The following is an 18,023-nucleotide window of genomic DNA, read 5'->3' on the forward strand; positions in this document are numbered from 1 at the left end:
CGAGGAATATTCTCGAGGAAATATTCTCGAAGAAATATTCTCGAGGAAATATTCTCGAGGAAATATTCTCGAAGAAATATTCTCGAGGAAATATTCTCGAGGAAATATTCTCGAGGAAATATTCTCGAGGAAATATTCTCGAGGAAATATTCTCGAGGAAATATTCTCCAGGAAATATTCTCGAGGAAATATTCTCGAAGAAATATTCTCGAGGAAATATTCTCGAGGAAATATTCTCGAGGAAATATTCTCGAGGAAATATTCTCGAAGAAATATTCTCGAGGAAATATTCTCGAGGAAATATTCTCGAGGAAATATTCTCGAGGAAATATTCTCGAGGAAATATTTCTCGAAGAAATATTCTCGAGGAAATATTCTCGAGGAAATACAAATACTAATAAATAAATAATAAATACTAAATACTAATAGAAAATACTAAATATTAAAATATTACATACATGATTATTCTTGAAATTCTTCAAATTGAAATTTTATTTAAAATTAATTAATTAATTAAAATTTTATTAAGTTTTTATTCTTCTCACAAATTGAAATTCTTCAAATTGAAAAATTTTAGATACCGGTGACAAATGTCAATGTCATATTCCAATTTGAAATGATAGGGTGGTTCACAAAACTTAATTTTCAATGAGTATGGTCATTTGGCCACATCAGAAATTGGAATTTTGTTTTACAATATCTTTTAGAAGAATTGAATTTTTCAAGTCGTGCTAATGTATTGGTGATGGATGGTTCCCCTATTTCGTGAATTGACGTATGTACGTAAATCATGTGTGAGGAATTCACAAAGATGATTTGTCTGTCATCTGTGATTTTGAGGGCAGAGAATATATTAGGGGGTACCGCGGCTTATCTTTCCTTTACCGACCCACCTCAGATAATTATGATTCCAACCATGTATTGCTTTTGTTACGGAAATGTATGCTTCCCGAGATATGGGCCTCCAAAGTTCCACAAACGCCCTAGTATAAAATGTTGGCAAAACACCGCATACAATTAACGGAAAATTACCACAGATAGTGCTTTTTATCCCGATTCCAAACATGTAATGCTTTTGTTGCGGAAATGTATACTTCCCGAGATATAGGCCTCCAAAGTTCCACAACGGCCCTAGTCTAAAATGTTGGCAAACCACCGCAGAAAATTATTACCACAGATAGTACTTTTTACACTGAAATGTGTACTTCCCGAGATATGGGCCTCCAAAGTTCCTCAAAAGCCCTAGTATAAAATGCCCGCAGAAAATTATTAAAAAATTACCACAAATAGTGATGTTTATACTGATTTCAACCATGTACTATCTTGCTGAAGGGTATGCATACTTCCCGAGATATAGGCCTAGAAAAATATTAAATTTAAAAGAAAAATTTGTTTTCGTTCCCGAGATTTGCACCGGTCCATAGGATAAAGTCCTAAATCCCGGCCGAAGGCCGGCTATTAAGGGAAAAATATCTAATTTGAGGCCTATATCTCGGGAAGTATACACTTCCGAAACAAAAGCAATACATCATTGGAATCGGAATAAAAAGCACTATCTGCGGTAATTTTTCATAGGTTAGGGCCTTTGTGGATCTTTGGAGGCCCATAACTCGGGAAGTATACATTTCCGCAACAAAAACAATACATGGTTGGAATCGGGATAAAAAGCACTATTTGTGGTAATTTTTTCATAATTTTCTGCGTTGGGACGGCAAAGGAAAGGAGTTCCGTTGAAAGCCATAACATGGGATACATTTAAAAAACGCCAATAATGGGCCATTTTCGACTTTTTGGAGGATTTTATAGAAAACCTCGGTTCCCAAAATAAGATTTTTTGTTCACCTGAACCCGTGGAAATAAGCACAACTTGCCCTGACAGTGTTTCGTAACGCCGTTATACTTAACTCCTGCAAAGCTATTCAGTGTGCAACTGAAATATTTTGACGAAATCAAAAAATGCAATGTATTGAATGTATTAGTACGATTCGGAAGTCAGCCGATATATTTGGTTTAATATACTTTGGCTATGTTTCGCCGAGTTGTTTTGTTTGCGAACGAAACTTTTGTTCTATGATGACCAACGACACTCACTTAATGTTGTACCCTTAGTAACAACATTTTTTCACTTTTAGGCAAAATGACATCAACACCACCAAAGAATAACTGCAAATTAAAATCGAGCCATAATAGCAGCGGTTCGACCAGCATTGATAAATTGTCTCCAGATCAGGATGTATTCATCAATCCAACTGATGGCCTACCCAGCCAGCATCCCACCTTACCCGATGGAGAAGTCGACAGTAATAGCGAACCGGAAGTAGATCCCGACTCATTCGATGATTTACCAACATCAATAATTGTTACCAACATACATTCAGAAGTATTTTCTAATCCTCAACTGAAGCAGGAAATGGAGGGCCTATTCCGTTCATTTTGCGATTCTGCGACATTTCAATGGTTGCGCAGTTTCAGGCGTTTGCGCGTTAATTATGACAATGCCATTGCTGCGGCAAATGCCCGTATTAAACTGCACCAGTATGAGTTCAATAAAAAAACAGTTATTACATGCTATTTCGCCCAACCGGTAACACCCGTGTCAAATAAAAATCTACAGCCACCAGCTCCAGTTAAACAGTTCCTAATATCTCCTCCAGCTTCCCCACCAGCTGGCTGGGAACCCAGAGAAGAAAATGAACCATTAGTAAACCATGATCTCTTGGCGGCTTTGGCCAGTCTCACGCCCGGGGAATCCCATGAACTCCATCCACAAAGCGAAGACCAACCTGCAATAGTTGTTCACACTGCTAAGTTGCCGGAAACCAATGTTGAGAGCGCCGTGCGTCCAAAGTTACCAATTGTTCAAACTAAACGTCCAGAAAGGGCGTAAGCAGTATCAATCGTACGTATGATTGGATTGTTTGGATTTGAATGACAAAGGACAAGGGAGAGAGAGGCATGTATGGATTTCCTTAGCTTCGTAAAAAAACATTTTCTTTTTCAAAAGAAGCTAATTTCTACATGTCCTCAGAATGTGAACACTATTCGACATACTTTGAGTAACTGGATGGTGTCACCAAGTATTGAATAGTGTTTTAGTTCTCAGGGCATGCAATGGAGTTGAGTGGAAGGAATGTACGTTTGTATAAGGCAGTTGTTTGTTTTAAAACTGAAGCTGTACACAAATTGTTTCAAAATTATAAAAATATATACAATATCAAAACCTTTGAGCATTTTCAAAAATCAATCATTACGAATCGACTTATTTTACCACTAGATTTTTGTTGGATTTTGTTAATACTCTCATATTAAAAAAAAGAAATAACATGAACACTCTTGATTACTAATTGTGATCCTTTTGTTTCGATGTAGATATTGATATTAAAACCAAAACAAAAACAACAAGAGCTCATAATGGTTCGTGTATAGTTTAAGTTATTTAGTTAGTAATTTTTATTGTACAAATTCACACATAGACACAAAAAGAAAATACAGCACAGAAGTATACTAAATATTATGTGCTTTCCAAAGGAATCTGAAGGTAAATTAGAATTATTATTAAAAAAAAAAACAAAACAAAAACAAAATCCAGAATTGAACTCTATGAACTATCCAAAGAATTGTCTTCGATTTCCTTTGGGATTTAGCCAATAATTTGCAATTAATTCTGAGTTTGCATTATTGTTATAAGATTTTAAATTATTAAAAGAAATGAAAATTATATACCTATGTATGTATAATGATTAACATATGAACGAATTAATAAAGGCTCTGATTCAAGAAGTATTAAATACATTGTTGATTTTTTCTCAAATAAAAAGATGTAAAAATTTAAAATTATGTGAAGCAAGTATTGTATTGGATTTAGCTAAGATTGCGTCATTTATCCACATTTTGGAATAACTATGCACTTTGCATATTTCTCTTTGATAATCGGATCAGTAAATGTTGTTAATATTGAATTCGTATTAACAATAACATTGTTATTTTCATTTTATTTTTAATATTATATGCTCTGTTCCAGAACCTGGAAGAATCTACTATTTTTTTTATTATTTTCTTCGATAACATAAAGGAAAAATTGTTATCGTAGTAAAAAATAGTAGCTTCTTGCAGGTTCTGGAACAGAGCAATAATCATAACAAACTTTGCAAGTGAATTCAAACATTATTCATACTTTTCCATTTGTGAACATATTATTTTTTCTTTACTTCTAATAAAGCCTTTGAATTGAAAACAATTCTTCAGATTCTTCGTCTTCTTGGATTAGCTAACCCAATTTTTAATAGTTAACTACTTCGTCCGAGATAATTTCATCATTTGAATATCAAACACTGTTCGACTATATGTAGGTATATATGTATATAGAGGAAGTGCAAATGACTTGCAAATCACATGTGCTGTAAAACTCGTGCGATTCTAGACATGTAACGATATGTCTGGAATAACATCTATAAATAATTTATTTCTATTTCCACGACGATTGTGTTAATTGTGAAAGTAAAGCAAACATTTTTTTAGACCAATTTTATTGCTGCATTTAAAACAAAACAAAATAATTGGTCTGTTCCAGAACTGCAGAACTGAATCTACTAATTTTTACTATTTTCTTCGATAACATAAAGGAATAATTGTTATCGTAGTAAAAATTAGTAGCTTCTTGCAGGCACTGGAACAGACATATATATATAGATTACATTATTTACCACTAAAAATCGATATTGACAATTTTTATAGTCTCGACATGCTCTTAAAACAGATTTTAAAATGTAATGAAATTTTAAGTGTCGTATAGTGTAACCTATTTGCAATAACCAAATTTCGTCTTATTTTCATTTCAAAATTCTTTTCAGCTGTAAAAAGTTATAAATGAATAGCTTTTAACATGTAACATGGGCAGAAAACTTCAATGGGGTATCTTAATAGTTGCATATTTATGTAAAATATTTTAGCCTGTGAGGTCTGGAATCTTATAAGCATTCGCCTGATGCAGATAATTAAATTCTTTTAAGGATTTATAGCAGTATTATTGCAATTTTCGTACATAGCAGTTCAGCACTGCAATTATTTTGCACGCAACTGTATTTCAATATGAAATCCTACAGGTATTTTGTTTTTGTATTTTTGAACGCACACGCAACAAGCAGAGCTATAGGTTTGGCCCTTAAACATTAATGTTGTCTAAAGTCGTCCACAATGCAAATTATTGAAAAATATAAATACAAAATTGCATAAACTTTTAATTGTTTATTGGTCTGTTCCTCTACTTTTGAACATGGTAAAACCGGCAAAAGTAGTAAAAGTTGTAAACTGCTCCCATATGAATTGTATGGTGTCTGAAGTAAAGGAACGCTTTTCGAGTAAAAAGTGGTAAAACTTGACGATTCTTGCACGTAAAGGAACAGAGCTTATGATTCACAAAAAACTAAGAGTAAGTTTTCACAATTTGCCTGTGTGTTCGGCATAGAAGATATGCCAACAAGAATGCAGTGTGAAATATTTAAGGGAAAATGTGTTAGATTCTCTTTGTGCATCCCTGCCACAGATGGTCAAAATTACTCTTAAATACGTTTTAAGGGAAAAACTAAAACAGCCTTTTTGTTACCATTTTTTACGTTTTTTAATATTTTTAAGACACAGACGGCATCTAAACAATTATAAAAAACGATTTTGTTAAAAAAACAATAACAAAACAATCCATAAATGTTTATTTATGCTAGCCAATGGTAAAACATAATTTAAGAGAATTTAACATTTGTCGTTTTTCATGGTTTTTCTAAATTGTTTTTTAATTGTGAAAACACAATTTTAATCTAATATCGTGGATGAAATTATTTATTAAATAATAATTACAAAAAATACTTAAACGTCTGAGTTTTGTTGAATTAATAAAAGTAAGAGTATTTTACAGCAGCCAATGCCCGTGCACAGGGCTGGTGCTAGCACACAGCTCACCCCTGCATTAGTCCCTCTGAGCTTGTCTTTCCTATGCTAAACCACGACAACTGAGAAAAAAGAGAACATATGTTGTTGTTGGAGTCACTTTAACGTATATGGGTGATCTGGCTGACAAGGAACAAAGAATGAACGACGTACCGTGGAAACGGCACATTACTTGCGCGTTCGATTACTTGAAATGTCGATGTTTGTTATCGCCTAACCCGAGTTTTATTTACCGTAGCACCGTAGCCACAGAACGTTATTTAACAGAAAGAATTAATTTTGCGGAAAAGATGAGCGATCAGCAGAAGCAACAAAGACTACCATCAGGTTGTTTTACATTTTGGATTCACTGCAATATCTGCTACAGGATGTATTTTAATAAGGAATGTCGTTTCTTCCTACTGGCTTGCAATCACGTTATTTGCGAGCCTTGCTTGGAGGGACATTTACAACAGCCAGGTGTCTATAACTGTACGTTGTGTCTAAAAATAACTAGAGCATGCGAAATTGGAAACGCAATGCCAGTAAATCTAAAAGAACTATTTCATCCAGAGCCATACCAAGGACTCAATATCAATCGTATAATTTTGTTTCAAAAAAATCATCGTCAACGGTTTCTTGACCAACACGAAAGAATGGTAAGGATGGTACGAGTACATATTGTCCATTTGTGCCGATGAGACGCTTCTTTTTTTTTTTTTTTTTTTTTTTTTGATAGACCAAAATAATGGAGGAAAATAGACGTCAATGCAATGATCTAAAGGAGAAGTGTCAAAATATGTATCAAGATTGCAAAAATCTTCGACATGAGCGTAAGAACATAGAAAAAAGAGCTAGATTGATTCAAAAACAGAGAAGAGAAATGGATGATAACAGGTAAATATAAATGGTGCCTTAATTCTGGTTTAGTAAAAACTCTCCGATTTTTTGACAAATTTTCCACGGGAATGTATAAATTTCTTGGAGGACGGATCCGGTTACCCAGTTATTGGACCCGAAAGTCCGGGTACAAAACCCGGGTTAGACCTGGCTCTACTGACCCGATTGTTACAAAATGGGTAGCATTGGAAAGCGTATGGAAATACCTATCCAACAAGTGGTCATGTTGATATAGCCCAAAAACAGATTTTTGGACCCGGATTTTTCCATAAGACCCTCAAAAAGTCGAAAATCGGGCCATTATGGGGGCTCATTCAAATTAAGCCATATTGTAGCTCGCACTTTAACCTTTCCAAAATGGTGCTATATGTTGTAATATCTTCTCTGGATCCAGAGATATGACCCTTAGAATCTTGACAACCAGGTTTTTCTTAGTAGCTATTTAGAGAAAAAAATATAATTTAAAAGAACATTGTGTTCTCGTTCCCGAGATTTGCAGCTGTCCATAGGAGAAAGTTTTAAATCCCCGGCCGAAGGCCGTATGTTTAAAGAAACATTTATAATTTAATAGAAGATTTTGTTCCCGTTCCCGAGATTAGCACCTGTCCATAGGAGAAAGTCTTAAATTTATAATTTAACAAAATTTATAATTTAACAGGAAATTTTGTTCAATTTAGAACCTTAACATTTTCCGTGGACACCCATGAATGAGGTTACCTTTTATTATTTTACCATGGTAGACACCTACATATAATGTAAGAAATGAGCCCTACAGAACCGGGTTGTCAACATAATAAGGCCATATCTCTGGATCCAGAGAAGATATTACAACATATAGCACCATTTTGGAAAGGTTAAAGTGCGAGCTACACTAAATGATCCCCCCATTTTCGACTTTGGGGGTTTTATAGAAAACCCCGTCTCCAAAAGTCTCTTTTTAGGCTATATAACCTGTATACTCATATGTCCAATTGTTGGATATGTATTTCTATAAGCTTTCCAATGATAACCATTTTGTAGCAATCGGTTCAGTAGAGCCAGGTCTAAGCCGGGTTTTGTACCCGGACTTTTGGGTCCAATAACCGGGTCCGTCCCCCAAGAAAACTATACATTCCCGTGATCAGCGTAAAAATATCTACCTCTGAATAAAAATTAAAAAAAATCTGAGAGTTTTTACTCAACTAGAGACGTTCATAAATGGTTAACAAAATTGAGGATCAAAAGTGTTTTTAAATTTCTTTTCAATTACACAACGGTGGAACACTGCGTTGTCCAGATATACATTAGGTGAGGGATATGGTAACCCCTTCACATAAATACCCTCATTCACCGGGGCAGAACGAAAAATTGGCCGACTTCCGTATTATCAATTGCTTTGTATTCGTGCATGAATGAAACTAGGGGTTCTTAAATCGAATTCCCCACTACTGCAATATCATAAAATTACTTCTAGTATGGAACTCGATTGAAGAATCCCTAGTTTCATGCACGAATACAAAGCAACTGACAATACGGAAGTCAGCCATTGCGTAATATAAATATGAACTGGACTTAGAAAAGCAACATACTAGTATTTGTCAAGAATTACAGAAAAAGTTAAGTTTATTACAAGTAATACTACACCACATTAGGCATAACCACAAAAAACTTTTCGTATTTGTTTGATATACATATGTACAAATGGTCCGGTCAAAATAGACATGCGTATAAGGGGGAAATAGCAAAAATTCCCACAAAGCTAAATTTTGGTGGAGAGCTAGGGTTGGCCATTAGAAGCAACGTCCTAAAAGTCCCCATCGATCCCATGTGTGCAAAACAAGTTATTAGGGGTCAAAGTCATTTTTGGAGGCATTATTCAGTTTTTTATTTTTTCTCAAAAACGGTAAGACTTAGCAAAAGCCGGCTAAAGTAAAAGTTGTAGATTTAATAATTGTCTATAAGATTGGTCTTTATGGTTCTTAAAAAAGACTTACCATTTTCGAGATATCGCGATCTAAAGGTCAAATAAAAAGCCGCCTAAGTACATTATGGGGCGAACCGGTTAAAGTAACGACACTATGTGTTAGATACTTCCGTAAGCTTTCAAACGATATCCACTTTGCAGTAATCGGTTCAGTAGAACCGGGTCTAACCCGGTTTTTAAATTTGGCCTTTCTGGTCGAATAACCGGCGAACCGGATCAGCAACCGTTGAAAATTATACATTTCCGTAATCAGCGCAACAACCCTACCTTCGGACAAAGCGTGAAAAAAAATCGGAGAGTTTTCGTTGGGGTCGTTCCCGTTGGGCTTTCGATTATACATGTGGGTTAAATGGGCTATTTTTGCATAAAATGACTCTAACATTGAATAACTCTACTAAACACGCTCCGATTTTGTTGGAATTTTTTTAAGAAGATAGCTATAATTTCGCTCTTCAAGAAAATATATATTTTTTGGGGGACAGACCCGATTACTTCGCTTATTTTAGCCGGCTTGTCTGAATATGTGCTAATTTCCCTTATAAGTGCATAAAAATCATGTGTTTTTTAGAGCAGCTATATTTCAAGAATGGTTCCTTCTAGGAAAAAAATTATAAAGGCCAAACTTGTAGATAATTTTTCTGTCTACAATATTTACTTTAGTCACTTTTTGATCAGATCAACCGTTATCAAAAAATAATTCCGAAAACCTAAAAACCCTTAAAATTTGACCTTTGACCCCGAATAATTTTTTTGCACACATGGGATCGATGGGGACTTTTAGGACGTTGTTTCTAATGGCCAACACTAGCTCTCCACCAAAATTCAGCTTTGTGGGAATTTTTGCTATTTCAATGTCTATTTTGACCGTACTAAAAGCTTTGCAGTAGTTACAAAGCTTTGCATTTCAAAACGTCGTTGCGCATAAAAAGTAAGAATACATAATTTTTATTTCTGATGCATTCGAAGTTGCAGAAGGCAACTGAAGTATTTTGACGAAATCTTAAATTTGCATTGTGTTAGTACGTTTCGGAAGTCAGCCTTTCTTAATTGCTTTCCATACTTACAGAAATTGTAAACTATAACTAATTTCTTTTTGAAAACATCTACAATCTTACAATTTTTGACGCGGATTAAAAACTAACTCCCTTGGCATCTTGACCTTCAGCCCAGATTTATGATTTTCCCCATAAGCCCATAAGCATGTGTAAAACTTGAACCTGAACACAATATTCTTTGCATTTATATTGCATATTCGATGGTAAGGATTTTCACAAATTATTTGGTATTATATCCATAGACTAATGAAAATGTAGACGACGGAATTGTCTCACCGAGTATGTTCGAATTGAGTGTTGTGAAGAAGAAACTCAAAATAAAATGCCAAAATATACAAGTTAATAAATATTTTGTTCTGGCAAAAGGCTACATGGGGTTAGTTTTTGATGGGAACCATATCCTCAGATAAAAATATCCATGAAAATATTGCCATTTTCCGCAAAAATCGTCTTCGAACTTTTTTGAGTTTTCGGATTTGAGTAACTTGATTGCGGCAAAATTCAGTATTCCTTCGTCTATATTTTCATTATATCTTGGAAGTTATGGATTTCTGAGACAAAATAAATATTAGGTCATTTCCAGGACTATATCTGGGAAAGTATGGATTTCTCATACAAAATGTTTAATGGCGTTTGTGATCAATCCAACCGATCCTATGGGATACATTTTGTAATTCCGGACACGATTAGAATATTCAATATACATAAGTAAAATAAAACAAGTAAAAAAGTATCAGTCGGCTTTGCCGACAGAGATATACCCTCAGCCTGTGCAAATTGAAACACTTTTTCACAATAAACTTATGTATTTATTTTGGTCTCGTATGAACCGACAAAAATGTTGATTAGGATTAAAGTTCAAAAATTTTGCTGAAAAGGTACTTAAAGGAATGGACCGACATAGACCATGGGGGTGCCATAGGGGGTTTTTACACCCTTCGGGCTGTTTTCTCAAGAAGTATGGACTTGCCCCTGAAACAACTTTTACCATCGTAATTGAGGCAGCGAATGCAGGTTGCTTCAACAGAAATCAAAGTGATTCAATAGCAGGTCTTAAAGAGAACTTATCCCAAAATTTTGTGTGGGAGGTACGGGATGAAGTGGACAAATATAGTCCATATTCGAACCTGATCTATATCTGGTAGATATTATGAGAATGTGTAAAGTATGGACCAAATCGGTCACTCCCATCAAGAGTTATCGTGCCCACAATTTTTCCAAATATTTTTGAACTTTTGTGGCGTAGGTACCTGAAGGAGTGGACCGATATGGCTTATCTACGAACTTAAACTAAGTTTGGAAACAATATTACGAAGGCCAAATTTTGGCCGGAACCGGCATTTCCGTTCGAGAATTATCTTGCGCTTCCACCCATAAACATGGTGTCATAGGGTTTGTTTTTCAGCTTTCAGGCTATTTTTTCAGGAAGTATGGGCTTGCCCCTGAGGAAACTTGTACCTTCGTATAGGGGACAGTGAATACAAGATGGTACAACAAAAACCAAGGCGATTCGAGAGCAGGTCCTAAACTGAACTTTTCCGAAATTTTGTGTGGGAGGTACTCGAAGGAGTTTACCGATTGAGTCCATATTGGAACCTCATCTAAGTCTGGTAGAAATTTCAAATGTGCAAAGTATGGACCAAATCGGTTACTCCCTTCAAGAGTTATCGTACGCACAAAATTTCTGAACATTTTCGAACTTCTGTGGGGGAGGTACCGGAAGGAGTGGACCGATATAATCCATCTTTGCACTTGAACTAAGTTTGGACAAAATATTACGAAAGCCAAATTTTGGACCGAGTCGGCAGATCCGTTCGAGAGTTATCTTGCGCTGCAACCACTACACACGGTGTCATAGGGTTTTTTGTAACTTTCAGGCTATTTTCTCAGGAAGTATGGACTTGCCCCTAATGAAAGTTACAGCGACGTATAGAGGACAGCGAATACAACTTGCGTAAACAAAAATCAAAGCGATTCGAGACCAGGTCCTAAACTGAACTTTTCCGAAATTTTGTGTGGGAGGTACCCGAAGGAGTGGACCGATTGAGTCCATATTGGAACCTAATCTAAGTTTGGTAGAAATTACACGATGTGCAATTTATGGACCAAATCGGTTATTCCCTACAAGAGTTATCGTGCGCACAAGTTTTGCGACAATTTTTGAACATTTGTGGGGGAGGTACCTGAAAGAGTGGACCTATATGGCCCATCTTCGAACTTAAATCGAATCTGGACAAAATATTTCGATACCCAAAATTTGAACCGAATCGATCGATCCGTTCGAGAGTTATCGTGCGCACCAGCCAGCCAGACAGACAGACCGACAGACAGACAGACAGACGGACGGACATTGCTAGATCTACTCAAAATTGTCTGAAACGGATATCGTACAAACATACTTGGGGTCTAAAACCATTATTTCGATGAGGCACATTTTTGGTCGTATCAAAGTGTAAATACCCTCTTTAGCCTAAAGGCTGAGGGTATAATGATACCTCAATTTTGACATAAGGTATGTTCGTTTACTCAACAATTTGTACAAGTCCAGTAATAGTACGTTTATATATATACGGATTTAACAAACCCACTGGGTTTTAAATGTCAATTCCTTTGCTTATATTTCAAACAAATCCTCTCAAAGAAGGTTAACCCTGCAAAAAGCTCTAATATAAACAGCATATAAGTTCTTGTAAACGATTAAGGTCTTTTGCATCGTACTGTAAGGTAAACGAACAACTTCCAGTAACAATTCGTACAAATTTTGAGTAAACGAACACACATATACATTCATTATTAAAAAGATCTAAAGCGGCCCATACACTATCAAATTTTGATGTCAATATTTGTAGTAGTATGTGTACACTTTTCAAAATATGAGAATGTGTGTGTGAATTTTATGGATTGAGGAAAATCAAAATAATTTTGATTTTCAAAATGTATGGGCCGCTTAATATGTTTTTAAAAACTGTTTGATCGAACACTTGCATATTTTATTTTCGCAGCTCAAGTAAAACGTCTTCATCGGAAAATACAGTCTTTTCTGACATAAGTCCCAGCCGGCTTTCGACCATGGATACGGCAATTACATCTTTTTCAGATCTGACACCATCAAATCCATTCGACTTTTAAAAAAGCGGATAGACATACATCTGTACAGTGTACTTAATTTTCTTATTGTATCTATCTATAAGTTATCAACAAAACCATTTTATAATGCAGTAATACATTTAATTTAATTTAAGATTGGTAACCAAGCCAATAAGGCCGTATATGTTACGAAAACAAACTTAACACAAACTACACTCAAATCTTATATTAGAACTTAAATCTAATAAATACATAACGATAATCGCAAAAAATTTTTTTCCTTAAAAACAAACACACGAAAAAGCAGACTACCCATAAAAAAGAATACAAACATTACAAATTTCATAATATAATATTACAAATTACATAATATTACAAATTTATTACATAAATTTAAATTACATAAAAATAAAATGCAATTAAAGAAAATACAAAATGGACCAAGAGAAAAACAGTATTTCCTTAACCCAGCTATACAAAGTAGATATAACGAACACAAAATAACACGATTTCATTCAGACATCATGAGACTGAGCATATATGTATGTATGTACAACTTCCTTTTGAAGGAACACAGAGAACAGTCAAACCCATTAACAGAAGGTGGCAAATTATTAAATTTACGGGCAATTCTTACTAAGAATGACTTCTCCAAAAGTGGCGTCATTCTAGGTAAAACAATTCGTTGTTGTTGTTATCGTTGTTGTTGTTATCGTAGTTGTTGTTATCGTTGTTGTTGTTATCGTTGTTGTTATCGTAGTTGTTGTTATCGTTGTTGTTGTTATCGTTGTTGTTATCGTAGTTGTTGTTATCGTTGTTGTTGTTATCGTTGTTGTTGTTATCGTTGTTGTTGTTGTCGTTGTTGTTGTTATCGTTGTTGTTGTTATCGTTGTTGTTATCGTTGTTGTTATCGTAGTTGTTGTTATCGTCGTAGTTGTTGTTGTTGCCGTGCCCACGTGGCCTAATTGGGGAGAATGTTGGAGAGGAGGAGCTTGGAGACGGAGGAGGCACCGGTTGGAGGGGTTGGAGGCGACGAGCCTTCTTTCTTTTTACCTCCGGGACCTGTAGCAATCTTCTGACCTCCATTAGCTGTTTTTCAAAGGCATCTCGCTCCTCCTCTGCCTTCTTCTTAGCCGCTGAAATGGCTAGGAGGTATTGCCCAAGTTCTTTGAATGTTTTCAGCGCCCAAATGGTGTCGATGTCGTCAACTTCCATTCTCTCCATTCTCTGCAAAATAAAAAACGTCGGTTTTTGTGAAATATTTGAATTTTGCTATCTCTAAATATTTGTTTTTTTCAACTCATGGACTAAGGTGTAATAAAAAAATCATTAAAATCGCATTGCCGGAAACTGTTAGTGCCAGTTACTCAAAGATGTTGCAAGGAAAGAATGTGGAATCCTGAAATTTGGAATAAGGAGTGCTGTTGGAGTGGAGGATTGAGATATTGATGTTGTTTTGAAATTCGTACTTCGTAAATCAAAAAGTCGAAGATACACTGAAAAAATTGTTGTTTTTTTTCATTTTTATATATATTTTCTGAGCGTATTAGAAAGTAGATTAACAACGTGATCTATGGGACTCCATTTTGATATCACAAATTCCAAAATTAGCTACTTCTTAACAAATAGTTGCGATAAAAATGTCGGGGATTTTACAAAAATTAATTGGTCGACTTATTTAAGACCCAATAATAACCAAATTAGGGTTCCAAAATACCCATGTTTTCGGTAAATGTTAAAAAACATGACATTTTATGAATTTTATTCTTAACAAGGATTACACTATGCAACACTGAAAATGCAAACAACTTATAGTAGGGTTTTGTCCTGTCAGATCCAGTTCGGATTTTATGGCCTCATCTAAACCGGGCTAAAATTACACTTTTTTGCATTTATCGGGCCTATATATTTACTGTCCTCCCATACGACAATACAAGTTTTATCAGGGGCAAGTCCATACTTCCTGGGAAAATAGCCTGAAAGTTGCAAGAAATACATATGACACCGTGTGTAGTGGTCGGAGCACCAGATAACTCTCGAACGGATCGGCAGATTCGTTGCAAAATTTGGCATTCATAATATTTTGTCCAAACTAAGTTTAAGCCCGAAGATAAGCCATATAGGTCAACTCCTTTAGGTACCTCCCCCACAAAAGTTCAAAAAATATGTGCATGATAGCTCTTGAAGGGAATGACCGATTTAGCCCATACCACATATCCTAATATATCTACCAGATATAGATCAGGTTCGAATATGAACTGTATTTGTCCACTCCTTCGGGTACCTCCCACACAAAATTCGGATATATTTACTTTAAGACCTGCTCCCTAATCGCTTTGATTGTTGTAACAACTTATATTCACTGCCCCCATACGACAGTAAAAGTTATTTCAATTGAACGAGATTGCCCAACTCTAACCGAATGTAGTGGCCTGAGAGCTCGAATCGAATATTGCGTTCGTCCACACTTTGGGTATCGTAATATTTCTTTAAATATTAAATGAATATTTGTAGGTGAGGTGGTGCTTATAGGTCCACTCCTATCGGTACCTCCCCAGAAAAGTTCGAAAATATTCGCTACAATGGTACGCGCGATACCTCATAAAAGTAGGAACCGATTTGGTCCAAACTTTTGATTTTGTTTATGTTCAAATGTGGGCCCTATCGGTCCAATCATTGGTATCAATGTTCGACATTATTGCGTGGTTAAGGGTCTTTTCGAGGATCCTTTGGAAATTTTTACAGAAGGTTTTCCTAGTGGCCCTGTTTACAGCGATATTATGTTTTTCTTAGGTTGGTATGTATACTTACTTACTTACTTAGCTGGCCCATTACAGAACATTTGTTCTATAGGCCGAACTAAGAAGAGATCTCCATTCCTCTCTATTTGTTGCTTTGCTCTCTGGAATACCGCGCCTTTTCATCTCAACATCCACTTGTTTGCGCCATCTATTCCTTGGCCTGCCAATTCTGCGTGCACCGCCATGTGGCATGTATTCATACGCCTTTTTAGCGGGTTCATCATCGCTCATTCTTATGATATGGCCTAGCCAACGCAATCGCTGCATCTCGATACGTTTAACAATATTCATGTCGTTGTATAGCAGATACAGCTCGTGGTTCATGCGACGTCGATATTCACCGTCAACGCAGATTGGTCCGTAGATCTTTCGAAGAATTTTTCTCTCAAACACACCAAGCACTGCCATGTCTGCTTGCGCAAGTACCCAGGCTTCGGAGCCATACATCAGCACGGGTAGTATCAGTGTTTTGTAGAGCGTTATTTTTGTTTGACGAGATGTGGCTTTGTTTTTAAACTGCTTACTTAATCCAAAGTAGCATCTGTTGGCCAATACAATTCTTCTTTTTATTTCACAACTGATGTCGTTTGTTGTGTTGACGGAGGTGCCGAGGTAGACGAAGTCTTTTACTACCTCAATATTATAGGAACCAACTTCCACAGTCGGTCCGAGCTCAATGGACGCATTGCGCGTCGACACCATCAACTTGGTCTTCTCACCGTTTACCGCCAGACCCACTTTAGCAGATTCTCCTTCGACCTTTATAAAGGTATCAGTTACTTCTTTTACTGATCGACCCATGATGTCTATATCATCAGCATAAGCAAGTAACATGTGACTATTGGTGTAGATTGTGCCACTTCTTTTGACGTTTGCCTCTCGTATAACCTTTTCTAGCAGGATGTTGAAGAGGTCACACGAAAGGCTGTCTCCTTGTCTGAAACCTCTTTTGGTACCAAACTCTTCGGAGAGGTTCTTTCCTATTTTAACTGAGGACCTCGTGTCAGTTAAAGTCATTTTACAAAGCCGGATGAGCTTTGCGGGAATACCAAATTCAGACATGGCTTGGAATACCTTTGAGCGCAGCGGACTGTCGAAGGCTGCTTTATAATCGACAAAAAGGTGGTAGGTGTCGATCTGCATCTCTTGGGTCTTCTCCAGGATTTGCCGCAGGGTAAATATCTGGTCAATGGTGGACTTGCCAGGTCTAAAGCCGCATTGGTATGGTCCAATAATCTCGTTGACCATTGGCTTTAGTCGTTCGCACAATATCCCTGACACGATCTTGTAGGCAATAGGGAGTAGACTTATGCCCCTATAGTTAGAGCATACAGTCTTATCTCCCTTCTTGTGGACGGGGCACAGGATACTCAGGTTCCAATCGTCGGGTACTCGTTCTTCCTGCCAGATGGTGCTAACTAGCTGATGAATACACCTTATCAGCGTGTCGCCTCCGGTTTTGAACAGCTCGGCTGGTAAGCCATCGGCCCCTGCTGCCTTATTATTCTTCAGCCGATTTATTGCTGTCTTTACCTCATCTTGGCTGGGCAGTATACATTCAATACCATCTTCTGGGATTGGGACTGTGGTATCTTCGTCTTCTTCGCTGCTATTGGATACCAACAGATTTGAAAAATGTTCTTTCCATATCCTGAGTATACTATCTGTATCAGTTACCAAATTACCTTGCTGGTCTCTACAGGAGGATGTGCCTGTACCAAAGCCATCAGTTTGATGCTTGACTCTTTGGTAGAATTTTCGGACTTCATTCTGGCTCCTGTACATCTCGATTTTTTCACACTCCCGCTTTTCCATCTCTCTCTTTTTCCTGCGGAAAAGACGTTTCTCCTCTCTCCTTTTCTCCCTGTATCTCTCTCGTGCGCTACGCGTTGCTACGGATTGTAAAGTAGCCTTATATGCCGCATTTTTCTCTTCGGTGGCAGCACGACACTCCTCATCATACCATGGATTCCTTGGTGGAGGTCTCTGGTATCCAAGTATGGATTTTGCGGCTGTTTGCATGGAGTGGGCAATGCTTTGCCATTGCGCTGATATGTTATCGGGATGAGGAGGGCTTTGATTAAGCAATTGGGCTAGTTGAGTGGAATATGCTGTGGCTATCTGTTGTGATTGCAGCTTACCGATGTCTAACTTTCGTGTTGTGTCTGCTCGTACTTTGTTTGCTACGTTTAAGCGGGTGCGTACCTTTGCTGCAACAAGGTAGTGGTCCGAATCAATGTTTGCGCCTCGGAACGATCGTACATCCAACACGCTCGATGAATGTCTTCCATCTATCAC

General features: G+C 36.7%; 1 protein-coding gene and 1 long non-coding RNA gene across 2 annotated transcripts; both read left to right on the plus strand.

Moving 5' to 3' along the window:
• The first annotated feature begins 1,642 nt into the window (after positions 1-1,642).
• On the plus strand, positions 1,643-3,790 carry LOC141390308 (protein sarah-like). Its single transcript, XM_073963223.1, has one exon. The coding sequence runs from the start codon at positions 2,138-2,140 to the stop codon at positions 2,885-2,887; it is 750 nt and encodes a 249-aa protein (XP_073819324.1). The 5' UTR covers positions 1,643-2,137; the 3' UTR covers positions 2,888-3,790.
• A 2,336-nt stretch (positions 3,791-6,126) lies between these two features.
• Positions 6,127-13,196, plus strand: LOC141390309 (uncharacterized). Its single transcript, XR_012409320.1, has 3 exons — positions 6,127-6,578; positions 6,659-6,816; positions 12,840-13,196. It is a non-coding gene; the product is annotated as an uncharacterized lncRNA (long non-coding RNA).
• The last annotated feature ends 4,827 nt before the right edge of the window (positions 13,197-18,023 follow it).

This window comes from Musca autumnalis, unplaced genomic scaffold, assembly GCF_047663935.1.
Source record: "Musca autumnalis isolate F117 unplaced genomic scaffold, ASM4766393v1 scaffold_1, whole genome shotgun sequence".
Lineage (NCBI taxonomy): Eukaryota > Metazoa > Arthropoda > Insecta > Diptera > Muscidae > Musca > Musca autumnalis.

What these genes read in the sequence shown, in the direction of transcription:
- LOC141390308 (XM_073963223.1), top strand. Translation starts at nt 2,138, where the DNA reads ATGACATCAACACCACCAAAGAATAACTGCAAATTAAAATCGAGCCAT.